The 25,164-nt window shown below is 33.7% G+C and overlaps 9 protein-coding genes across 9 annotated transcripts; 3 read left to right on the forward strand and 6 right to left on the reverse strand.

Moving 5' to 3' along the window:
- Positions 1-176: 176 nt before the first annotated feature.
- DFA_10076 (uncharacterized protein) lies at positions 177-2,904 on the forward strand (the record flags this gene model as incomplete). The annotated part of the gene is made up of 6 exons (XM_004351910.1): positions 177-359; positions 437-1,288; positions 1,360-1,545; positions 1,625-1,969; positions 2,051-2,559; positions 2,631-2,904. The coding sequence occupies 6 exons, from the start codon at positions 177-179 to the stop codon at positions 2,902-2,904; spliced, it is 2,349 nt and encodes a 782-aa protein (XP_004351962.1).
- A 152-nt stretch (positions 2,905-3,056) lies between these two features.
- DFA_10077 (uncharacterized protein) lies at positions 3,057-6,239 on the reverse strand (the record flags this gene model as incomplete). The annotated part of the gene is made up of 5 exons (XM_004351911.1): positions 3,057-5,126; positions 5,320-5,557; positions 5,629-5,726; positions 5,803-6,083; positions 6,206-6,239. The coding sequence occupies 5 exons, from the start codon at positions 6,237-6,239 to the stop codon at positions 3,057-3,059; spliced, it is 2,721 nt and encodes a 906-aa protein (XP_004351963.1).
- A 228-nt stretch (positions 6,240-6,467) lies between these two features.
- On the forward strand, positions 6,468-8,507 carry dynD (dynactin 62 kDa subunit; the record flags this gene model as incomplete). The annotated part of the gene is made up of 4 exons (XM_004351912.1): positions 6,468-6,482; positions 6,567-6,607; positions 6,716-6,810; positions 6,874-8,507. The coding sequence occupies 4 exons, from the start codon at positions 6,468-6,470 to the stop codon at positions 8,505-8,507; spliced, it is 1,785 nt and encodes a 594-aa protein (XP_004351964.1).
- Positions 8,508-8,565: 58 nt separating this feature from the next.
- DFA_10079 (putative histone-like transcription factor) lies at positions 8,566-9,188 on the reverse strand (the record flags this gene model as incomplete). The annotated part of the gene is made up of 3 exons (XM_004351913.1): positions 8,566-8,636; positions 8,703-8,787; positions 8,862-9,188. 3 exons carry the CDS (start codon positions 9,186-9,188, stop codon positions 8,566-8,568), a joined length of 483 nt encoding a protein of 160 aa, XP_004351965.1.
- Positions 9,189-9,400: 212 nt separating this feature from the next.
- fbxA (WD40 repeat-containing protein) lies at positions 9,401-12,770 on the reverse strand (the record flags this gene model as incomplete). Its single annotated transcript, XM_004351914.1, has 4 exons — positions 9,401-11,042; positions 11,133-11,338; positions 11,424-11,993; positions 12,522-12,770. The coding sequence occupies 4 exons, from the start codon at positions 12,768-12,770 to the stop codon at positions 9,401-9,403; spliced, it is 2,667 nt and encodes an 888-aa protein (XP_004351966.1).
- Positions 12,771-14,147: 1,377 nt separating this feature from the next.
- On the reverse strand, positions 14,148-15,261 carry DFA_10081 (uncharacterized protein; the record flags this gene model as incomplete). The annotated part of the gene is made up of 4 exons (XM_004351915.1): positions 14,148-14,396; positions 14,468-14,831; positions 14,910-14,975; positions 15,098-15,261. The coding sequence occupies 4 exons, from the start codon at positions 15,259-15,261 to the stop codon at positions 14,148-14,150; spliced, it is 843 nt and encodes a 280-aa protein (XP_004351967.1).
- Positions 15,262-15,868: 607 nt separating this feature from the next.
- Positions 15,869-17,088, reverse strand: DFA_10082 (uncharacterized protein; the record flags this gene model as incomplete). Its single annotated transcript, XM_004351916.1, has 2 exons — positions 15,869-16,812; positions 16,908-17,088. The coding sequence occupies 2 exons, from the start codon at positions 17,086-17,088 to the stop codon at positions 15,869-15,871; spliced, it is 1,125 nt and encodes a 374-aa protein (XP_004351968.1).
- Positions 17,089-17,288: 200 nt separating this feature from the next.
- msh1 (mutS like protein) lies at positions 17,289-21,112 on the forward strand (the record flags this gene model as incomplete). The annotated part of the gene is made up of 8 exons (XM_004351917.1): positions 17,289-17,403; positions 17,548-17,578; positions 17,696-18,311; positions 18,397-18,584; positions 18,658-18,869; positions 18,951-19,418; positions 19,479-20,307; positions 20,383-21,112. 8 exons carry the CDS (start codon positions 17,289-17,291, stop codon positions 21,110-21,112), a joined length of 3,189 nt encoding a protein of 1,062 aa, XP_004351969.1.
- Positions 21,113-21,406: 294 nt separating this feature from the next.
- DFA_10084 (uncharacterized protein) lies at positions 21,407-24,940 on the reverse strand (the record flags this gene model as incomplete). The annotated part of the gene is made up of 2 exons (XM_004351918.1): positions 21,407-21,712; positions 21,797-24,940. The coding sequence occupies 2 exons, from the start codon at positions 24,938-24,940 to the stop codon at positions 21,407-21,409; spliced, it is 3,450 nt and encodes a 1,149-aa protein (XP_004351970.1).
- Positions 24,941-25,164: the final 224 nt, after the last annotated feature.

A 25,164-nucleotide genomic window follows, 5' to 3' on the forward strand; every position in this document is an offset into this window, starting at 1 on the left:
TATTTTGTTAATATTATTTTTATATATATAAAAATGAATAGAAACATTGAAATTTTTAAAAAAAACTTGTGTATACTCAAAAATTTTTTGCAGTTTTCGAGACAACACATAAAAAACAGATGATCCACAAGTTTCAAATCCATTTGTGAATTTAAATTAGTTGTATATTTCTAGAAATGGGAGTGAATCAAAGTACGATTGGTTCTGATATAATATCAGATGGAGTATCTAATAATAATAATAACAATAATCAAGAATCAAGTCGCAGACAATCATCTCCAACAACAACAACAACCGGTTCAACTACAACAACAATTAAAGCACCAGAAGATGAATTGGATCAATTTATGAAATCAATGGTAACTCATTCTATCTATCTATCTATCTCTATCATACTATCTATAAATTCTAATTTATTTTTTACCTACTACTAAAGAATATAAATAAAACATCAAGTGATCTTGATTTAATGATAGCAGTGATGAATGATAAGTTGAATAAAGGAGATTATGAAACAGCATATACAAACCTAAAGCAATTTGTATTTATAACGATTGAATCACTGCACAGACACTGTAACAATACATTGTTGGCAGATAATGCTGATGGATCAAATACAACATATAATGCACATCAATCATCATATCTTTTACCATCATTACAAAAGCTAGAGGATTTATATCAATTGGTAAAGATTAGATGTGAAGAATCAATGAGACAACAACCTCTATCAAATATACAACAACAACAGCAGCCTCATATGACAAGTGTAGTACAACAATTACCAAAACAACAAATCGTATTATACTTGTGTTTAATGACATCAATTCTTCAACAACTAAGATCAATGTTGTTAAGAAAGATTATATTGGTTGATAGCAAGGATGATAAAGAACAAGAAGAGGATGAAGGATTATCAGCATTTGTGGCTTATCAATCCAAAGATATACTACAGGATTGTCAAAATGTGATAAAGGATATGTTACGAGTCAATCAACAACTACCAAACAATAATGAAAACCTTTCAGTCAAGATTAAAGCAATTGATAATTGTTTTACTTCACTTCAAAGTGTATTGAAAATTGTAGTTTCAAAGATCAAACAATCTCTTCAAGCATGTAATCAACAATGGGCATGGAATAACTTTATCTTGGAAAAGAATAGAAAAGGTTTAAAATTACGTACTTGGCAACCTCATAAAATGACAATCACTCTTCATAATCAATCATCTCTTTATCTTGATCAAATTTATACTTTAATTTGTGATAGATTTAAAGATAATAGAATTGTAAGAAAGAAGAAGAAAAAAAATGAATAATAGATTTATTTATTAATCAATTTCTAATTTCCTCTTTATAGAATATATTATTTAATGAAGCAAATAGTCATTTAGAAGATTTAATTTTAAATTTAACAAATAATCAAAAAGTTGTAGATTCTATACAATATTTATTAGGTGTTGATGAATTGGTTGATTCATTATCTGCCATTTCTGATATTTCTTTTAAATATTCAAATTTTATTTTAGATAATTGTAATTCAACTGTATGAAAAAGGAAAAAAAAGAAAAAACAAAATCAATCGTGGATTAAATTAATTAATTTCTTTTCTCTTTTTTTTGTAGAACAAAAAAATTCAAGAAATTAACAAATTAAAATCACGAGTACAAGATATATTAAGTAATTATATATCACTGGAATCCGAATACTTTCAATTATCATTTTCAATGGCATTGTATTTGGATGATTTGGGTCAATTAATAATCAATCTAAAGAATCAACAAATGGGAATCCCTCAAATGAACCAAGTCGATAAAACAATCAAAGAAATTGAAACTTCTACCAAAGTTGATGATATCTTTTTTGTTTTTAGAAAAGTAATTCAAAGAGCTCTTTCAACAAATAGTGCTCCAAGTGTTTGTGCTACAATTAATCTTACTTTTACTAGTTTTGATTCACTTTATTTACCTGTAAGCAAAAAGGATAGAAAAAAATATTAAAATTCAAATTTTAATTAATTTTTGTTTACTTTTTATCTCTTTTTATTTTAGTATTTAGAAATATTATTAAAACAAACATATATTGGAAATTTTGAAGATAAAAGAGATTATTTTTTGGTAATATTAAATGATTTTACATTGACAAGAAATTATATAGATCAAATGCAACAGGAATTAAAGGCAAATGCAGAACATACTTTTCATAAAAATCAAGATGATTGCAAGATGATTATATCTTGTATCTATGGTGAAGCAATGACATCGCTAAAGACAAGAATGGAAACAATGTTAAAAGAAAATGTAGATAAAATATTCCAAATGCTGACAGTACCAATCAATCAATTATGTTGGCCACTACGAAATATCAAATATGAAATTAATGATCAAGAATATGAAAGATACGAAATTAATGATCCATTTGTTCACGATTTTATGCAAGGATTGGATGATTTACTCTACAATTTTAACTCTCAAATGGTTGATAAAAATTTTGATCTTTTAATTCATCTAATTTCAAATCATATCTCTATTACTATTGAAGATCATTTAAAACAACAAAAGTAAGGGTCAAAAAAAAAAGAAAAAAGAAAAAGTTTCTTTGTTTATTTATTTATTTATATTTTTATTTTAGGTTTAATTTTTTAGGAGCAATGCAAATATCAAAAGATATAAGAAGAATTATTGAACATTTATGTAGTTTAACGAGTGAACAAAATGTTAGACATAAATTTGCAAAATTATCACAAATTGTTCATTTATTGACTTTGGATAAACCTGCAGATGTTATGGATTTATGGGGATTGGAGGGATATCAATGGAAACTATCTGCTCTAGACATTAAATTGGTTTTGGCAAGAAGATCAGATTTTGATTTAAAATCTGTACATAATCTTGTTTTAAAATAAAAATCTCTTTTTTAAAAAGAAATAAATAGGGTACTTTATGTTTTATTCTTCTTTTTGTTGTGATTTTTCTATTCTATTCTATTCTATTATTATTATTATTATTATTTCATACCTATTCACCGATTGGGATAGGTATGATTGACATTTTGTTTTTAATGGGATGTTGTGGTCGATGGAGGATGAGTTGATTTATCCCATTTACTTTCTTTACCACTACTATTTATATTATTTTGTTGTTGTTGCGGTTGTGGTTGTTGTTGTTGTTGATTACTGTTTACATTGTCAATATGATGATCATTTCCTCTAAATCGATCTTGACGTCCATCCCATCTATCCCAATGATCATCTCTTCTGTCCATATCCATTCTATCTCTGTCCATTCTTCTGTCCATATCCATTCTATCTCTATCCATTCTATTGTCCATTCTGTCCATAGACATATCTCTACGATCTAAATCTCTATGATGTGGAGGTGGTCCTCTATGATCATTAAAACGATCACCATCTCTTGGGTGATCCCATCTATCTCTTTCCCAGTGATCTCTACCTTCTCCTCCTCCTCCTCCTCCTCTACCTCCACCTCTTGGTTCGTAATGTGGTTTATAACGGTAATCCCCACCTCCACCTCTTCCACCTCTACCTCCTCCGCCATAGTAGTTTTGTGGTGGTGGTGGTCCTCTATTGTATCTGTCTCCAGGAGGATAGTCTAGACGATCACCTCCTCCTCCTTGAGGAGGTGGTCCATAATAGTCGTCTCTTCTTCTGAAATCATTGTTTCCTCGGTCTCCACCTCCCCCTCGGTAATATCCACCTCTTCCTCTTTCACCACCATAATTTCCGCCACGTCTATAATCATCGTCACGATCATAAGGTTCGGGTTTATGGTGTGGAGGAGGTGGTTGTTGGTGATGATGACCAACAAGAGGATGCGGTGAAATTCTATTGTTGGGTGGTAAAGGTAAATCTTGTTTGTTTGGAGGAGGTATGGTTGAAAAGTTGGGTGTTGATGATGACATTATTGATCTATTTGTATCTTTGGTTGGTGTACTAGAAAATGATGATGATAGATTGTTAATTCCACTACCTATATTATTATTATTATTTGAGCTAGTACTGATACTACTAGATGGTTTATAGATTTGATCATAGATTGAACTTGTATTGACTATACCACTACTACTTGATACCAATGATGAATAGTCTGTCGTACCACTACCATAAAGTGGTTTATAAGGAGTTGATAAATAGTCTTCAAATCCTGATGTTTTTCCATATGGCGATGTTGTTGGTAAAGGCGAGTATTGGCCAGTTACCGAACCAATCGATTGAGGTTGTTGTTGTTTTGAAATATTTCCATAGTCTGATGTATCGATATTCCAAGGTGAGGGAGAGGTCGAGGTCTTATTTAATACATGTCTGGGTGGTTCAGTATAAAATGGTTTGGAATCGAGATCGATCGGAAAAGCGTCTGAAGAAGTGGTTGAAGAGGTAGTTGGTGGACCTCTATTGTAAAATGTTGTTGTTGTTGTAGTGGTTGTGCTTGTAGCCAAAGAGGATGATGCAGATGAAGGAGTTGGAGTGGAAGGTGAGGATACAGTGGCTATCGCGCTCGTGGTTGGTGATGAAATTGTTGGTTGTTTCAATTTACCAACACTACTAGTACCAGTTGCCGTTGAAGGGGAGGATAAAGACAATGATGATGATGATGATGACTTTTTCGAATCCTTTTTTACAGTATCTTTATACTTTTTTAATCGCTTATGTTTTCTTGTAATATCCACTCCTTTTACTTTTTCATCCTCTGATGATGAATCTGAATCGGAATCCGAATCTGAAGAAGAAGATGATGGTGATGGAGGTAATTCATCACTTGATTCACTATCAGATTCAATTTTTCTTTTGGCTGTTGATTTTTTTGATTTTGATTTTGATTTTGATAAAGATGATGATGACAAAGATGGAGTATTGGAAGGAGTTGTAATAGAAGGAGAGGAAGATTCTTTTTTAACTGGTTTTACAGGAAGTTGTTCTTTTATCTTTTTACTATTATCTACCTTTTTAATTTCTTTTTTAACTTCTATTTCTTTTTTAATTTCTTTTTTAATTGGTTCTTTAATCTTTTCTTTTTTCGTTGATGATGAAGAGGAAGAGGATGAAGAAGAAGAAGAAGAAGATTTACTTTTTTCTTTTTCTTTTTCTTTTTCTTTTTCCTTTTCTTTACTCTATCTTTTTCTTTTTCTTTTAGTTTATCTACTTTTTTATCTTTAATTTTATCTTTTTTAATCTCTTTAACCTTTTCTTTAACTTTAACCTCTTTTTTATCTTTGACTTTATCTTTTGATAATGAAGGTCTTTTTGCGGTTGGTTTTGTTAAAGTAGAAGGTTTGGTTGTTGCTGTTGTTGTTTAATTTCTACATCACTAGACTCGTCAGTCATTTCTGATCCATCATCTGATACTTCAGAATCGCTTTCACCACTACTACTGCTATCACTACTATCAGATTCACTCGAATCATCTTCAGATGCAGATTGTTCGTCATTTGCAATATATTTCAAAGCAGCCTTGTATGCTCTGACCCATACTTTACTTTTTGGTTTTGTTTTCAATGGTGGATTATCAAACTCAAATACAGAGTCTGGTGTAAGCCATGCACTAAATAATAAAAAAAAAGACCAATTAGTAAAACTAGTACAATTTTTGTTTGTTTGTTTGTGTAAACATACTAATCATTACTAGAAAAGAAATGTAATAATATTACAGATCCATTTTTAGGTTGAGCTTTCTTTACTTCACTTGATATTGATTTGTTTGGATTATGTACCTAAAGAGAGAATAATGTAAGTTTAATAAAAAAAAAAAAAAAAAGATATATGTTTTTGTTGTTAACAACAACTTACTCTTGCAGGCCAAAGAGGATAACCAATCATTCTACCATATACAACTTGTCCATATCTAAACTTTTTACCATCATCTAGTTCAACAATGTCTTTGTCTTTATCCTTTTCCTTTTCCTTTTCTTTTTCTTTATCCTTTTTTAATTTCTTTTTCTTTACATCTGGTACATTATCTTCATCTGATGATGAAGATGACGAAGCTGAAGAAGATGATGATTCTGAAGATGAAGATGATTCAATTGGTGGTTTCTTTGCCGTCTCTTTATTTTTCTTTTCCCATTCTTCTAATATAGATTGTTGTTAAATAAAAAATGAAATGAGTACAAGATTTTAAAAGATTATCTACTAATAATCATCTGCTAGAGAGAGATGAATTATTACTATTATTATTATTATTATTACTTACCAGACTTTGTTTTCTTTTTTAAAACGCTCATCATTTGTTATATTTTGAATATTTGAATAGTACTATCCTTTCCTTTCTTCACTCTCTTCTATCTATCTCTATACAATCTATTTATAAATAAAGAGTAACAACTAGTTACTCTCTTTTCTTTTTAAACAACCCAAATCTCTAGATAGATTGTATGTAGTATTGTACTATTCGATAGAATATATATTATCTTCTTTTCTTTGTTTATCTATCTTATCTTATCTATCAACCGAAAATGGGAGAAAGGAATGTTTGTTTCACCTCTCACTTTTGCTCATTGCCTCTTTTTTTTTTTTTTTTTCTAATTTTTTTGAAAAATCTCTTTTTTTAATAGAAACAACAAGTTCACAGTAAACAAGCATACTTTTTTGTGATGTCTGTTTAAATATTAAATGAAGTACAATAGATGGAACAATCAATAAGATATAATAATCATAGTTGTATCAACAACCCTCCATATGGGAGCAACATTATCAAATATAGCTGTGTATGCAGTAAATCATTCAATCTTACAGAACTGTATTTTTGTAATGGTTGTCAAAAGTTAAACTGCAAGCATTGTGTAACTGAACAAATTGGTATGATAGATAGATATATAATAGACTAGATAGGTTGACTAATTATATTCTTCATACATTTAGATTGTTATTATTGCCCAAATTGTTTAGATCATGTATCAGTAGCTGAAGCAAGTCAAAATGGAAATAGATGTAAAAAGTGTTATGATTGTCCATTATGTTTTAGTGTATTGGCATTACAACAACAACAATCAACGACTGAAGGAGGTACATCATCATTATTTTTATATTGTAATTTTTGTAAATGGAATTCATTTGGAATGGATAATTCAAAGTATGATACATTGTCTATACTGTCGGGTGGTACAAAGGGAAAGGAACTCAGTCCGATGCAATTAGAGGCCAACAAGGTATTGGATGTTTTGCAAAAGGAAGCTGCAGACATTGCATCGAGTAAAGATTCTCGTACATTGACTCGACTCAAATTGGCACAAGCAATGAGACAGTTATTCTCTCCTACCAATGCTGGTGGAAGTGGAAGTGGTGGTAGTGGTAGCGGCGGAGGAGGAGGATCAGGATATTCTCTCAACTCTTCTGCACTAGGTTATTCATCATCACTTGCAAATAATTTTATTCGTGATGAACGTTGGAACAAGAATAGATCAGTTGCTTCACCTCAACCATCCAATCCACTTTTACCATCTCCTTCTTCCTCTTCATCATCTGCTTCATCTACTTCTTCTTCATCTTCTACTTCTAATCATTTATTATCAAAGATGGCAATTAAAAAAAGAATTAATCCAATTGGACATCAAGAAGTTGATCAAATGATGCAGGGTAGAGTTGAAGCAAGACAATTCCAACCGATAGTATCAGATGATGTCAAACAAGATATGGAAGAGGTGGATGCATTGTTGGCAATCGATAATGCCAACAAGATCAATGGTCTCGGACAGAGATTTGCCAACCAGCAGCAGGGACCATTGCTCAGCAACGCCAAGCAGGAGCAACTGGCACCACAACACAAGCAACTGCTCACCAGACGGTCAAAACGTTGTCGTCGATGCGATAAACTGCTTGCCAAGCCAGACATTAATCCGGCCAAGACCGAATTCAAGAGACAGCATTTTGCCTTTTCCTATGTGCCACGTGTAGTAGTGTCACGTGCCATTTGGTTGGAAAAAGATGTCTGCAATGTACAAATTCAATTCACAAACCCACTTCACTCTTATTTGTTTATCTGCTTTTTCAAGCAGGTAAAGGACTCCGACAACACCCTTCAAATCTATGGTTCCAAAGACGATAATGCCATCCCCATTGAAATGCTCACTGAAACCTATATTGGTGGTATTTTGGATGAAACCGACGACAAGGACAACCAAGCACTCCAACAATTAAAAGATGCAGAGATATCGATGCATTCTCGATTTGTCATTGATCGAAAGGATAACAAGGTGACACTTGGCTTTTTGGTTCGTGTCTCCAAAGATGACGCACCTACTTTAGACAATGATGAAATTCGTTCACGATTGGCTACACCCTCGACACCAACCAAAAAACAAGATCTACCAAAATACGAATCATCAGTAACCAATGTCAAATTTACTTTGGCTCTTTCATTTAGTTCAAATAGTTCTATTCTAAATAATCTAGTCGTACCACAACCAACTTCTCCATCATCCACTTCTTCACTCATTCATATATTATTTGATATTCCAGTCCAAGAATTTGATAATACAAAACACCGTCCTATTTAAATAATATTAAATAATAAATAATAATTGACCATCCACTAGTACTACTACTACTATATATTTATAAAGTTAATTTTTGAGGTATAATATCTGAAAGAAATTCTAATCTATCATTATCTTTAACAGTTGTTGCTAGAAATTAAAATAAGAAATATATAATTAATAACAAAGAAAAAGAATATTTAACGTTCAACATACACAAATCTTTATAAGATAAAATTCTTCTTTTATCTCTTAATGTTGCATTATAAGCTTCTTGAACTAAATGTTCAAGGAATAATTCCTAAATAGATATATATATATTATATTAGTAATCTATTTATTCTAATCTACTCTTCTCTACTAATTAATACAAACAGTTGCTTTTGTAATCAATAATGAAGCATCTGATGAAATCAATTTAACATCTTTATCATTTTTCATAATTCTTTTGATTCTTGCTATTGGTAATTGTGTCGATGGTTTCTTGTGACTTGATTTACTACGTTTTGCTTTCTCTTCTTTGCCATCTGCAGACACTGCACCAGCAGCACCACTCTTTGAATCACCCTTTTCTTCGTCACCTTCATCATCTTCATCGTGGTCGTGATCATCATGACTCTCCTCTTCCTCTTCTTCCTCCTTTTCATCTATATGTTCTTCTTCACTCATCATCTTGTTATCTTCTTTTTCACTATCTGTCATTCTATTTCTATCTACCTATCTATCTCTGTGAATATATTACAATGAAAAACAATGAACGAAGATCATTCATTTTAAGAGGGAAAATCATCAAGATTCAATTTAAAAATTAAATTAATGAACCAACTCAATCATATGCTACAATAAAAATACAAACTATCTTTTGTTAATACTCTTGGTGTTGAATGCACCATCAAATGATGTTTATTATTATTTTAAAATGCTTGAGGACAAGATGTAAAATCATAATATTTAACAATTCCATCATTAAAACCAGCAAGAATTGATTCATCGTCAACTTCCAAACATGATAATCCATTTTTAAATGAATCCAATATACATGATGATTTAAACCATCCGGAACCTGTAATATATTTGTTGTTGCCATTACTGTTATTATTATTATTATTATTGTCAACATGTCCATTACCGTTACCATTACTATTATTACTAGAATTATTATTATTATTTAGATTATTGGTTGTCCAAATTTGAATACAAGTATCATCAGATGTAACCATTTTTTGATTTGAAACTATTTTTAGAGATCTTAATTGTTTTTTATGAGCAGATACGATATTTTGAACTGGTTGGATTGGTTGTCGGATATCCCATACTTTGATTGATTTGTCGTGTGATCCAGTGACGATATTGTGGTCGCCTAAAAAGTCAAAACAACTGACTGCTGCAGAATGCCCTGCAAACGTGAGGACTGGCTGCTGCTGACTTTCTTGACGGAGTGTATTGATGTCCCAAAGCTTGAGTGTTTTATCACCGGCTGTGAAGAGTTGGGGGTGTTGACCAAGCCTACAAACATTGATTTTCGAACGACCTGTTTCCAAAAGAAAGAGTCGTTGACTCGTTTCTTCATTCCAAAGTTGTAGTCGGTTGGCTTCCCACACATAAATATGTTCACGGTGAAAGATATAGCCATCGGCCAGATAAACAAATCGGACCTGTGGAATCGACTCCATCGTCACCATGTTGAGGTGTACGACCAATCCATTGCTGCTGCCAATACGAAGACGACCGGTCGATGAGAGACAATAGGGGAATATCTCGGTTGAGAGTTTTGAATTATTGTCACTTTCAAAAGACACGACACTCGATGTAAAGTTGTCCAACACCTTTATACATTGTTTGGTACCGAGGTTCCAAACGCGCAGTTCCTTGTCTCTACTAGACGTCACTGCATTCTCCATACCAAATTGTAAACTTGTAATCTTTTTATCGTGACCTTGAAGAAAACTAATTCTAGATTTCCCTCTTTTCCAATTATTCTCTATCGTCTCTTGTGAAATAAATAATTTTCTCCAATTTTCCATTATTCCATTATTTTGATTAAGGTTATTATTATTTTGATTTTGATTTTGATTTTGATTACTATTACTATTATTATTATTATTATTACCATTGTTGTTATTATTTTTACATTTATCATCATGAAATAAACATGACATGTTTAATTTAAATTTACGATCAAATAAAGTTTTCCAAAGATGATCAGTTGAAGAAGTTTCTTTTAGCACTTTACAAGTCATTGAAATGCTTGCTAAATCGGCAGCCTCTAAAAACCCAAATACATATTGAATGATTTCCTCGGGCAACATATCGAAAATGGTATTACTATTTAAATAATTTAACCTTGGTGATTTTTGTGCATGCATATTGATATGAACTCTCTTTGCTGAATTGGATACCAATAATAAAAATGGTCTACTTTTAAATGATAATGGTAATATTGAATTTCTCATATAACAAAAAGATTGAGAAGGTGAAGCAATTAAAAGTTTTGAATCATAGTCATCAAACTTTCTTTTCTTTTCCATCATTGTTGCTTTTTCTTTTGGTAAATTTCTTAAAAATAAATGTATATTAATATAAAAATGATTATAACTATTTTGTTTGTTTCTATTTTTTGTTTGTTTCTAATTTTTTTCTACATACATAACACTTTTATAAAATTCTTCTTTTCTTTCTTCTGTTGGTTCTTTATCAATCTCTTGAATTGCCATTTTAGAGAAATAATCTAATATTTCATCTGCATCTTTAAATTGATCATAATGTGGATGATAATCTGAATCCAATTTTTCCATTTGATTCTTCATTGAATTAAATGTAAATACTAATTTTTCTGATAATGATAATAATAACTAAAAGGAAAAAAGAAAAAGAAATCAATCAATTAATATATATATATGTATATAAAAATTTATCTCCCTCGCTCTCTCTCTTTACCTTTTTTTTACAAATTTGTTGATTTTTAATATAAATCATTTTAAAATGAAATAAATAACGAACAGACCAACCCTTTTCCAAAGGGACAATGAAATAACCAGTTGGTTCAAACCAAATATCAAAGTTTTGATTTTGATGTTCGATTGATTTGATGCCAATAAAACTAATGTTGGATGGTAGTGAGAGTTTTTGTTTGAGTACATAGTTTTTAACTTCTTCGCCGGGTGCTAGAACCGTTCTAAATGTCATGGCCATGATGCTTGATTTCTCGTCAATCTCTTTGATAAACTCGCATCGATAGGTCCAAGTGTCGATAAGGGGTGTGTTGCATCCAACGATAAACGACTCTATCTGCTCGAGTGGTGCATCGACATTAAAGAATCCAGACGCGATGAAATCGACCACACCGTATTGCTCGGTACCGCCAACCCGCGCATTCAAGTGTCTGTTGAACGCACTGTCCACCTTGAAATCGCTTACATCTCTATAATAAAACTCTGCCTCGCTTTGCCGACGAAAGAGTGTCCATCCACTATTGAACGTGTCGACACTGCCAATCGTGTCGCTCACCTGTTTGAATATCTCACCTTCGAGATAGGGTGATCGTTCCTCAGACCGATTCTCCAAAACGTATTTCTTGAGGTTGGGTATCTTGTAGAGACAATGAAATGCAGTGTCTTTGTACAGTTTTCTAAGATGCTCCAATCGGTCCTGTTGCACATACGGCAACAAATTGTCATCGTCTATTTGAGAGATAAACAACACCCGACATCTCTGTGGTCCGATCGACTCTACAATCCAACCACTCGACCTCAGTTCCGAAAAGAATGCAGCTCCATCTAGATTCTTGATCATCTGTTCTGCGCCCTGATGATGGATACTCTGAAATAAATTCCAATATCGATTATTCTTCTTGTCTATATAACTCGTTCTAAACAAACAATAGTATCTAGGTGTCCCTCCCAACGGCGATCCAAACCCCATACAATTGATATGATTCACTGAATCCATTTCCTCTATTATCTTTGACTATATAAAATTTAAAGAGGATTAATCATTTTAATTTAATTAAATTAAAGTTTCCTTTCCTTTCCTTACTTTGAAACAAAAATTATCCCAAATTTCTTGATTTTCTGGATTATATAAAACATTCCAAACTTGTTCGGCCGAACAATCAATCTCTCCACACGATTTGAAATGAATCAAGTCTTTGTCAATCTGAGCCGAATAGGTTTGACAGTTGTTTTCGTCAGACACTAGCTCCCAAGCTGTTTTGGTGTTTTGATAGATGCCATGGACTTCATAAAGCATAGTCCTTGCTACATCCAAACCATCAACATATTGCATTGAATATATTTATATAAAAAAAAAAAAAAATCTAATATATACAAAAAAAAGAAAAAGAAGAATCTCTATTTGCACAATGATATGTAGAGAAAAGAGAGTACTAATATATAATAGCTTTGAGTTTACATATAAAATAATAGATTATACATATATTTATAAATATATATATATATAATGTAGAAAGGTTGTGATATGTGATAATAAATAAATAAATAAATAAATAAATAGATTATATTGATAAAAATCGATTTTATTGCAATGAGTGAAGAATGCAAGTATTAATAAACTAGTACTAGTTTTTTTTTTTTTTTTAATTTTTTTGTTAATTAAAACTTGACCAAACAAAAGATCTTCATACATACCTTTGAATAAACCGTTGCAACCAACCAACTTCTATATGTCTCTGCTCTGTATGTGAATAACGAAGTAATATATATATAAATATATATGTGTGATAGTATGTGAACACGTGTACACAACAATAAATTAATTAAATGAACGAAACACTCGAGAAAATAATACTATATTTAATAAATAATAAATATTGGTTGACAAACAAATATCAAGATAGAACCAACCAAAAAGTGAAGTGGTGCTGGTAGGTGGTAAATAGAAGGATCAAGTTAGATCGACAATCCACACAATTCAATTGTAACTACTTTGTTTGTTGTTGTCTCTTTGTCTTTGTACGCGTACGGGATCTTTCTCTTTCGCTCTCTCGGTCTCGCTCTATCCACACCCGCAGAGGGTATCAAGTTGATGGTTTCTTGGTTGGCAGACAACTTCCCAACAACAAGAGCCTGTCCCTGATGATGGTCAACCACTCACTCACACTCTCACAATTTGTTCTTATTAATAGTACTACACAACAACTTATCGTTGGGGCAAGCACCACCAAAACTTCGACGCCGTTCAAAAGCTGAGGAGATTAGAGATACAAACAAAGGACAGGAGCTAATTATTATTTTCTTTCAATTCTCTTCTCTACTTTCTACTTTTTTACAGAACAACTATTTGATAATTAAAGGGGCGCATGTCTAATTTGGTAGTTTTTAGCAGGAATCATAATTCGTCATCAGCCGATCAAATCTAGTTTACTGCAAATATTTGTGGTGTAGATGGTGCGACAGAGGCGCTCTGTCAGTGGAGCGGGTGACAATCTGCAAAAACGCCCTTTCGTCCTGTGGTTTTTGCGCAACGGGGAGACGGCTTTCGATGAACGAATTTGTTCTTCTCTCTCGATTCTTTCATCAGATCCTCAGTCGATAGAGAAAGAGCGAAACACGAAGTGTCATAAATTGAATTGAGCTGCGTACGGTTTTGGATATTTTATTTAATAAATTATTCTTTCTTGAAAGGGGGAGGGACCGGGCCTTATTAAGAAGACGACGAGACGGAAGAGCTTGCTTCTTTGATTCTAGTCAAAAATTGGTCAATTCTATTCATATACACCTCTGGGTGTTGACGGAGATGAAGTACGTGTGGAGAGTCTTCAAAACATTGTTCTATTAATATATCTTGGTGATTCTTGTGATTGTTACGGAATATCTTTAAGAATTCAGTTACCTGATCATATTTTACTAATTTATCATTCTTTGAGTAAAATACTAAATGTTGCCATTTATTCTAAAAAGAAAAGAGAATTGGATATTATATTAATACAAGGTTAAATTAATTAATTTCATTTCATTTCATACCTTTGAATGAGTTATATGATCTCTATAAGAGATCATAAAGTTACGCATAGCAATATAGATGATTGGAACAATGAAAATAGCTAAAAAGGCGGAAAAGAGAGCGCCTGCTGATACCTTGGAAGCTTCGATGGCCGATTTAAGAGAGAGGGTTGGAAGACTATCCAAAACCGATCCCTTTACATAACGATGAAGGTATTTATAGTCCTTGTGTTCCATCAACAATTCGAGTGTATAGAAATAATAGAAACCTCCTCCATTGGAGAAAGCATGGATAATCAAAGATTGACAATTTGGATTACTATTCAAATATTCTTTGATTTGATCCATCATTTTCTTACATTTACTTCTTGCTGGTGTTATAAATCTTTAAAAAATAATTATCTTAATTAGTATCATGATAGCACTATATATATATTGATTGTTGTTGTTTTGTTGTATTTACGTTTCAGAAGTTGTTGGACAATATGCAAATGTATTATAACCTTTTTCATTCCATTTTAATGCATATCTAAATTAATTGATTCGATAGTGATAGGTAAGAGTGGTGGGTAGAAAGTAAGGTATAAGGAAGGATAAAAAGGTTAGTGGTTTAATTATGTTGTATCGGGAACAAAGTTGCAATGATTTTACTTTTGAAGATGAGGCATTTGACTGCCCATCCAACCGTAGAGTAATACAATTGGTCTTGATGATTCATCATTTGAAACAGCAGTACGGTTATCTAATTGAGGAATGGGTGATCCGACAGTAGCGGGTGTAAATTTAAGTAATGAATTTGCTTTAACAATACTCATTTTTTTTATAGATGCTGCAAACAAAAAGAAAGAAAGGAAAGATATGTTTATATATTTATATTTAAATGTAAACTCAATGATTGATGTCTATATAACTCTCTTTCTTTCTTTCTTTCTTTTTAAAATAGAATTGTTTGTAAATTTAAATAAATTAAACAAAACCATTAAAAATATAGAAACAGTGTGTTTGGGACAAAACACGTAACCCTTTAACCAAAATAAGTAAGCAATGATCCAATTTCCTTTCGTTTTTGGTAATTTCATTGCAGTTGCATGTTTTTTATGGTTTTTTGTTTTTTTTTCAAACCTATCCTTATTTTTATTCATCAACCAACATCACTATGATGAACTGGTTGATCGTCTTTGAATTGGAAGGGTGGGAATAATTCCCCCTAGGGGTTCCAACCAAATTATAATATCATCATCATTCATGTACATAATAATAATAAAATCCATCCAAATATTTAAGTTGTTTAATTTATTTATTTATTTATTATCTGTGACTTATCTAGTCATTTATTAGATAGGGTTAGTCGGTCTGGTATGTTGTAGCTATAATTCACACACCAATAATTATAATGGGTGCATTTAGGGGTTGAGATATATTTTAATAGGGAGAGTTGGAAGATGAGGAATTGGTACTATTATTTACAAAGTATGCTTTTGGGAGCGATGAGGGGATATAGTGGTATTGAGGGAGTGAGGGGGGCGGAAGGAAGATGGATTGGTTGGCTGTACCATTTTCATTGTGGATGATAAAGGCCGAGGAGGATGCGCCGCTCTCGCCGTTGATGGTCATGGGTGGTGTCTGGCCATTGTAGCCACCTGCCATATGGGATCGAGCGTTGGCGCCGCCGCCACCACCGCCAGTCTTCATCTTGCGCAATCTAAACATCATGAGGATGGAAGGGAGGATTTCAGTGACGATAAAATAGACGAGCTCAAATTCCCAACACCAATCAAATGTTGAAGTACCCGCTTGCTGGGGATCGTTGAATGACAACTTGATACCGTACAGTGTGACAACTGCGCGAACGCCAAAACAAATGGTACACACACATCCAACGATAGCTGCACGTATAGCTTCGGGAGGTGGGCCACGCGAGTTGGCAATCAACGCCGATGTGGTCGTGCGAGACGATGCGCTGGTTGCAAGACCAGTGACCTTTCTGAACGATCGATAAAAGAGTATGCCAAAGAGGAGGAAACCAAGTCCGGCCAACAAAAACAACGTCGACAATACAGACTCGCATATCTGGTTCATTCGAACGTGTCGGTCGGTCGAGTCGGCCCACAACACCAACACCAAAATCCAAACAATCAGTGCAACCACCAGACTCAGGCCAAATGCCCACAGACCGTGTTTATACTTGCGCCAGAAATCCATCGATCGCATATAGGGTCTCGTAAACCGACTATACAATTCCATCCAAAAGAGTAGTAAACATCCATACGCCAAAAACAACATCAATGATGACACTGTATACCATGTTAAAATTAAATCATAATATGATTGTATTGAATCCAATGAAAAAAAGAATACACTTCGAACTATAAGAATCAAAATAAAGACAAAAATAGAATAGTGAGTATATATATATGTGTGTGTGTATCTATTATTCTTTTTTTTTAAATATTCTACATACCCAACATTGCAATAGCAATAATAAAATGAAAGAATGTTTTTGGTTGTAGATTCTTTCTTTCTCCATTTTTGCTTACATGTAATCTGAGACGAATAGTCTGTACAAGAGCCCACATAAAAAGGAGTGCATCTATAAAGCCAACTATATAGTTTACACTTAATATATTGATTACATTGACCATGATCGATAATTTGTTCAACTATCTATATGTCCTTTGATCAAAGTAACCTTAAAGAGAGAGGACTATAGTACTTGCTATACTGCTGCTACTGTTGATGCTGATTGTATACAGTGATAATACTAAATGATGAATATTTCGATTGATCAAGACGACAATCCCCACACACACCAAAAGGCTAAACAACAACAAAAAAAATAGGGATGCGTGAAAATAATAGACTATTGGGCTTCACTGGGCTTGAGGGTGGGTTCTCCGCTTACGAGCAACGAGATATTTTAATGTTTTACGGATTCGGGTATCTCGATTTAGGTCAAAGCAAGATAGGATATAAATAGTCTTATTTTGATTGGGAGTAATTTAAAAGTTGTACAATACCAATAGTGGAAATTAATAAACATTATATATATTGTTCTTTTCTTCTTGATAAAAATTATAATTTACTTTCTTTTTTTTTAAAAGGAATTTTACCAAAGCATAGCAAAGAACTAAAGTGAAGTTTCATTTCATTCCAACAATCTCGACAGATAACTGTAGACTGTATAGTTATGATCTCGTTGAGTAAGCTTCTCAATGTTGCATCTCAACACAATCATCTCTACATACATAGAGCCACTACTACTGCATCATCCGTGGTAGCGATAAGCGCTTCATCATCATCATTATCGTACTCTTCTTCTTCTTCTTCTTCTACGTCAAACAAAAAGAAGAGAGTGGTTATTACACCATCTCCAAACACAATATTCTCATCTGAACCTTCATTATTCTCTCCAACAAGGAACAAAAAGTCTACTCCAACCCTTCAAAATACCAATCATCAACTTGAAGAGGATGACAATGACAATGACAATGATGATCATGACAATGAAACCAAACAAGATCTTTTACAACCACCAAAGAAAGAATACAAGATTGTCATTCGTCAAGGATCATCTAAACTAAAAATTGCTCCAAAACAAGAAGATCATAGATATCAAGAAGTGGAAGAGGAAGAAGAACAAGAACAAGTAGATGAAGAAGAAGAAGAAGAAGATAATGAAGAAGAACAAATAGATGATACAAGTATTGATACAAAATATAAACAATTAAAAGTAACACCTGCAATGCAACAATACTATCATTTCAAGAAGTTATATCCAAGTCATATTCTGTTATTTAGAATTGGTGATTTCTATGAAATGTTTAATGATGATGCAATCACTGTATCAAGTTTATTACATATTACTGTAAGATGATGAAGAAAAAGAAGAAGAAGAAGAAAAGAGAGGATTTAATTCATTTTATATTTATTGACTTGATATATTTTTTAAGTTAACATCAAGAGGAATCAAGAATACAACTAGTGAAATACCAATGTGTGGATTTCCGTATCATTCAGCAGACAATTATATAGAAAAATTAATTAGACATGGAAAGACAGTGGCTGTTTGTGATCAAGTTGAAAGTGTTCAATCAAAGTCAAAAGGAAGTAAAGTTGTTAAAAGACAAGTTGTTAGAGTGTAAATATTTATTCAATTTATAAATCAAAAAGTATCCATTTAAACTTACTCTTTTTCTTTATGTTGTTATAAGTGTAACACCTGGAACAGTTTATGAAGATAGATTTTTACAACCATTCCAAAATAATTATTTATTATCATTGTATCCATCAAATGAATCAATGATTAAAAAGAATAATACTACTAGTAGAGTTAAATCAAAAGAGGAAGATATGACAAACCAAAAATTCATTTTATCTTGGCTTGATCTTAGTACTGGTCAATTTTATTTATCTCAAACTACTTGTACGAAGAGCTTCTTTAAAGAGATACTTGAATATCTATAGTAATAATAACCATTTACTTTTTTTTTATTTTATTTTTTAGATGATAATTTAGCAGGAGAAATTTATAGAATATCACCAAGTGAAATTTTATTACCAAAAATATTTATAGATAACCAAGATATTACCAAAATGTTGAAACCTTATCATGTTACTATTGAAGATACATCAAATTACTCTTTATATAATAACCATTCAATGTTTAAGGAGGCGTATGATGGCATTGACGATTTACAAATGGTGTCTGATAGTTTTCCAAACTTTTCAGTCGAGCAACTTGGAGTTGCCGGTTCGATTTTAAATTATATCTACAATACCCAGTTGGGAAGAATTCCTCATGTCTACCAATTACAACAATATTCACAACAACAATCAATGTCTATTGATTATTCAACAAGAAATTCATTGGAACTTACAAAAACACTACAAAATACTAGAAAAGGAAGTTTATTGGATGTTATTGATAAAACTCAAACTGCTACTGGTAGTAGATTACTTCATTATAGACTTCGTATGTTCAAAAAAACAAAAACAAAATTATTTATTAATTAATATTGATTTTTTTTTTTAGAATCACCAAGTTTATCAATAGAAGAAATTAATTGTAGATTAAATCTTTTAGAATATTTCCATGATAATAATGATTTGGTTAGAGAAACTAGAAGACATTTATCTAGGTGTCATGATTTGGAGAGATGTTTACAAAGAGTTTATATTGGAAAAGCAGGTCCGAGAGATTTAGCATCGATTGGATCAACATTGTCATCATTATCCAATTTAAAGTCAATTATTTCAAAACACCTATCGTCTAAAGCAAACCGTGGACACGTTGGAAACAAACAATTGATACAATTGGTTGATTCTATAGCAGATTTTGATCAACTATTAAATGAACTATCAGAAGCACTCGTCGATAATCCACCAATTGGTACTCAGGATGGAGGGTTTATTCAACAATCCTATAGCAAGGAGTTGAAAGAATTTATAAACACTAGAGACCACAGCAAAGAATTGATTAGTGGCATTCAAAAGAAATATCGTAGTTCTCTATCACTTTCAACACTAAAGATCAAGTATACACAAGCGATAGGGCATTTCTTTGAAATTCTTTCTACGAATCGCCATAAAATCCCTAACCACTTTATCCATGTTCAAACTCTAATGAGTCACATGCGTTTCAAATCAAGCGATCTCATTGAAATGGAGGAAAAGATCAATAGAGCTCAATCACAAGCCTATGAAATTGAAATCCAAATCTTTCAACAACTTTGTGATCTAATCAAAGAATATGGTGACAAGATCAAAGAAGCAAGTCAAATACTTGCTCAAATTGATATTTCAACTTCTCTTGCTTTAATTTCTCATGAAAGAAATTATATTAGACCTAAAATTAGTGAAAAGTAATAGATACAAGAAAGATAAAGATAAATGTATTTCTAGTTTGTATTAACAACTATTTGTTCTTTTTTTTTTAGACCAATATTAAATATAATAGGAGGTAGACATCCAACAGTTGAAGTAGCACAAATGGAAAAGATAGGATCATTTAAACAATTTATAACAAATGATTGTCATTTGGATTATGATACAAATACAGGATTGATATTAATTACAGGCCCCAACATGGGAGGAAAGAGTACTTTTATTAGACAGAATGCACTTATTACAATCATGGCACAGATGGGTTGTTTTGTTCCTGCCGATAGTGCAGAGATTGGTATTTCAGATAGCGTCTTTAGTCGTGTTGGCAGTTCGGATGACTTGGCAAACGATAGATCAACATTTATGGTAGAGATGGTAGAAACTGCTAGCATCCTTAAGAAAGCAACATCAAGATCATTAGTCATTATGGACGAAGTTGGCAGGGGGACTAGTACTCTTGATGGTGCTGCAATTGCTCGTGCTGTCATTGAACATTTATATGCAAACAAAACTCGTACTCTATTTGCCACTCATCATCATGAACTTACTTCACTTGCCAGTCACATGCCAAATATTCAATGTTATGCTCTTGCAGTAAAGGAAGAAGACGATGATTTATTATTCACTCACAAGGTTATGCCTGGCATTTCAAACAAATCCTATGGTATTTTTTGTGCTCGATTGGCTGGTGTTCCATTATCAGTCATTCAAAGAAGTCAACAAATTTTAGAACAATTGGAGAATGCAACCAAAAGTATAGTAGTAAATAATAATAAACATTAACTTCCATATTGTTTCATTTTGTATATATTTTTTAAATTTGATTCAACCCAAAAATAGATTTTGGGTTTTTTACTATATTACTTTTATTTAAATTAATTTTATATATATAACAAGTTGTTTTGTTTATGTGTTTTTGGTATATAACTCCAATAGAGTTAATTATGATATGATTCATTTTTTTTTTTTGTTGTGGAAAATTTTGGAAAAAAAATTGATTGATGGAAGATTTGGTGTTGTAAAGTTGGAAGGGGGGAAAAAGGTGGAAAAAAAAAAATTGGATCCAATTTATAATCCTTAATTATGTTGTGGTAAATAGGTTATAGAGTTTGCTTGTTTGTCGACAATCGTTCCATCTTTCTCGTTGCATATAATTTCAGCGATAAATACATTTGGTGTGAATCCTTTATCTTGAGAGGTTGAACTTGGATTCTTTAGGTGTTGAATAAGATTCAACTTGCCTTGGATTCTGGCATATGTGATCTCACATACTTTGGAGCAATAAAACTTTTCCCACTTTCTGCTATTAAAATCTGCAAAAAATTGAACAATAAAGCTAGAGTGAACAAAATTAATAAAGGCATAACCATAATTAACTTTTGTCTAAATATAAAAAATAAATGAAATAAATGAATTAATAAATATTTGTACAATTATTTTTTGTTTTGTTTTCTATTGTTTACTTACATTTGGATCAATTGGTAAATATAAAAAGTCATAGGTTCCTTTAAAGTTTTCATCGACTATTGAAAGTAACATTGTTTGAGTGAATCTGTTTGGTAGATTTTTGATCATGAGAGATGTTCTAGTATCCAAACTTTGCTTGACCCTATCGATTGATAGAATATATTGTGGATCGGTAGCAAGTTGCGTTCCATCTCTTCCTCTTGGACTCTTTTCTGGGTTTCTTGGACTTTTTACAGATTTGATAGGGATTTGAAGACCCGTATTAACACGGGGTGAGGCTGGTGGTGAATTAATATTTAACATGTTTTGGAATTCGTTGGCTAGACTGGGTGGTTGTGGTGGTGGTGTTACTAATGTGGGTGTTGCCGCAGAAGAAGAAGAAGAAGAAGAGTTGATGATAATGTTGGTGTTGGGAGTTGTTGGTGTCATCGTGACTTGTTGTTGTTGTTGTTGTTGTTGAGAAGAAGTTGGCGTGTTTAACGTTGTGGTATTAGAGAGATCTACGGTTGAATTAATATTATTAAGATTTAAAGATTTTGGTTTTGAGCTCCAACTTTGTTGTATATTAGCTGGTGATACATTTGATGCGGTAGTAGTAAGAGTGTTGTTATTGATAATATTATTGTTATTGTTATTGTTGTTATTGTTATTGATATTATTATTGGTGATAGTGGATGATATATTTACACCGTTGTTTGAAGATAAAGATAAAATATTGGTGGAAGAGGAGGAGGTGGGGGTAGAAGAAATGGGAGTGGATTGTGAGTTACCACCAGCCGATGTTGATAGTTGTGAAGGTTGGTTAAAAGATGAGGAGGGGGTGGTTGATGGAGTAGATGGCTGAGACGACGATGAATTGGGGGTGGTGGACAGATTGAGCTTGGTGCTGAAAATGGAAGCTCCAGTGCGTCCATTCATCTGTTCAAAGAGCGGATTCAAGTCCATGTCGTAGGGATCGTTGGTGATCGAGGTTGAATGGTTGCAAAGGTTCTTTTTGTTGCCACCTGGACGCGAGTATTGGATACGAAGTCTCTTGCCAGCCAACTCTGCCTTGTTCAAATGCTTGATTGCCTCGGCTGCCTCGCGAGTGTCATAGTATTCGATAAACTTGTGGTGTGCCTTGTTTGGTGTCTCACGGATCTCTTTGATCTGTCCGTGTACGCCAAAGATCTGGGTGAGCTGTTGGTTGGTCATGCTAGGGTCGAGGTTAAAGACGACGAGGGTGCCAATGTCGTTGTTGCAGTCCTTGAGCATGGCGTAGCGGATGTCTAGTTTGCGTTTGTGAAGCTCAGTGTTGTGAAGATTACGAAGCGAAGACATGGCATGACGGATATCATAGTAGTCGACAATGATGAATCCACGGTGTTTGCAGGTGCCCATGATCGACTTGACTGGACCAAACGATGAAAAGAGAGACATGGCCGACTCGTCATCAATCGATGCGCTAATGTTGCCGACAAAGAGTGTACGTGAAGGTGTCTCTTTGAGAATATACGATTCGATTTGTTGTGGTTGTGGGTATTGTTGTGATTGTTGCGACTGCGATTGTTGCGACTGTTGTTGTTGTTGTTGTTGATGAAGTGAAGCAGCAGAAGACTGTGAAGAAAGTTGTGAACTGTGGGTTGGAGTAGACGAGGACAAGGCCCCATATGAGAAAGATGGTGAAGTGCTTCCCCCAACGACACTGCTTGGCATGAGCTTGGAACGTAGACCGCCGTTGATACCGTTGCTGCCGGCACCGTGGTGCAAGTGGCTGGGGTTCAATGGAGCCGATTGGGAAAAATTACCATAGTTGTAAGAGTCCTGCTGGCTGTCGAGACGTGGTGAAACGAGTGGTGAGTCAAACGAGGTGCTGACCATGCTGGTGAGAGGGTTGTGGCTCGAGAACCCACCGTATGGAGATGGAGATGGCGAGGGAGAGAGCGACAATGACGCATTACCCATGACACTCGACAATCCGCTACCGCTACCGCCGCCACCATAGCTGTTACCCGTGTTGAGGCTGTAGCCAAGACTGTTGCTGTTGAAGCTGTTGTTAAGGCTGCTACCAGTCGAACCTCCACCGCCACCCACGCCAACACCGCCACCATTATTGTTGTTGCCTTGGTAGAGAAGTTGGTTTAATTGCTTCTCCATCATATTTACTTTGTTTTCGAGTTGTTGTTGAGTGGTTGATGCCTGTTGAGATGTTTGATGTTGTTGTTGTTGTTGCTGGATAGGAGGTGAGTTGACACGACGTGATTCTGGTGCACCACCGCCAGGATAGAAGCCATCAAAGTTGGGACTCATCGAACGGTACGTGGCATTGTCCGACATGTGCAAGCTAGTAAGATACGGACTGCTGCTACTGTTGTTGTCAGTGTTGCCCAACCATCCGCTGGCACCCGTTCCCGTGTACGACTTGGAGTGACCACCGCCCGAAGAAGATCCGTTGAGCTGCGAAAGTGGTGAGATTCGGGGAACAGGCTCGTCATCCGAGGTGAGTAGCTGATGATCGAGTCGGTGCATACTAGTATTGTCAATTCCTCCTGGCAATGAAGTTGATACTTTTTGTGAATTATTGTTGCTGTTATATGCCGACGAAGGCATGTGAGAAAAAGATGATGGTGCTGGATTGGGGAACCCTCCATTACCATTCATCGAGTTGACACCTCCAAGTAGATTGAATGATTGATGAAATGATTGTTGTTGTGGTTGTTGTTGTTGTTGTTGTTGTTTGACTGGAAATCCTCCAAGACTTCCATTACTACCATTACTGGTAAGAGATCCTGCCAAACCATCCAACGAACCATAATCCGATGTCAATGGGAAACCTCCACCTCCTCCACCGCCACCTCTACCAAAGTGTTGACCAAATGACGATGAAGTAGATGAATATGAAGATGATCCTCCCACTCCTCCATAGAGTGATGATGAGGATGATGGTTGTTGCATCATACCATGTTGTTGTTGTTGTTGTTGAGTTGGTTTAAAATCTCCAAAACCTCCGCCGCCACCAAGTCCAAACGAGGATGATGGTTGGTGATGATGGTGGTGGTGTTGGTGTTGGTGACCACCACCTCCTTGGTGATGATGCCCACTGAGAAGTGTTCCCGATAAACCATCCACTGATGTATCGCTTACAAATCTAAACCCACTATCCATTTAAATACAAAACTCTCTCTCTCTCGTTTGTGTTGATAGTGTGTTGTTGAAAAAGATAATAATAATAGAAAAAGAAACTAAATTGAATATATAAATGTATTTATAATATATCAAACTACTACTACTACTAATACTAATACTCCTGCTTGCTGCTGGTTATTTGAATGTCTAATTAATGAATTATCTTTTTTTGTTTTTGAAATGATGAATACATATAGATATCT

The sequence above is a fragment of the Cavenderia fasciculata genome (assembly GCF_000203815.1).
Source record: "Cavenderia fasciculata unplaced genomic scaffold Scf_EU5ZYIE02H8LDV-5, whole genome shotgun sequence".
In the NCBI taxonomy this organism is placed as follows: Eukaryota; Evosea; class Eumycetozoa; order Acytosteliales; family Cavenderiaceae; genus Cavenderia; species Cavenderia fasciculata.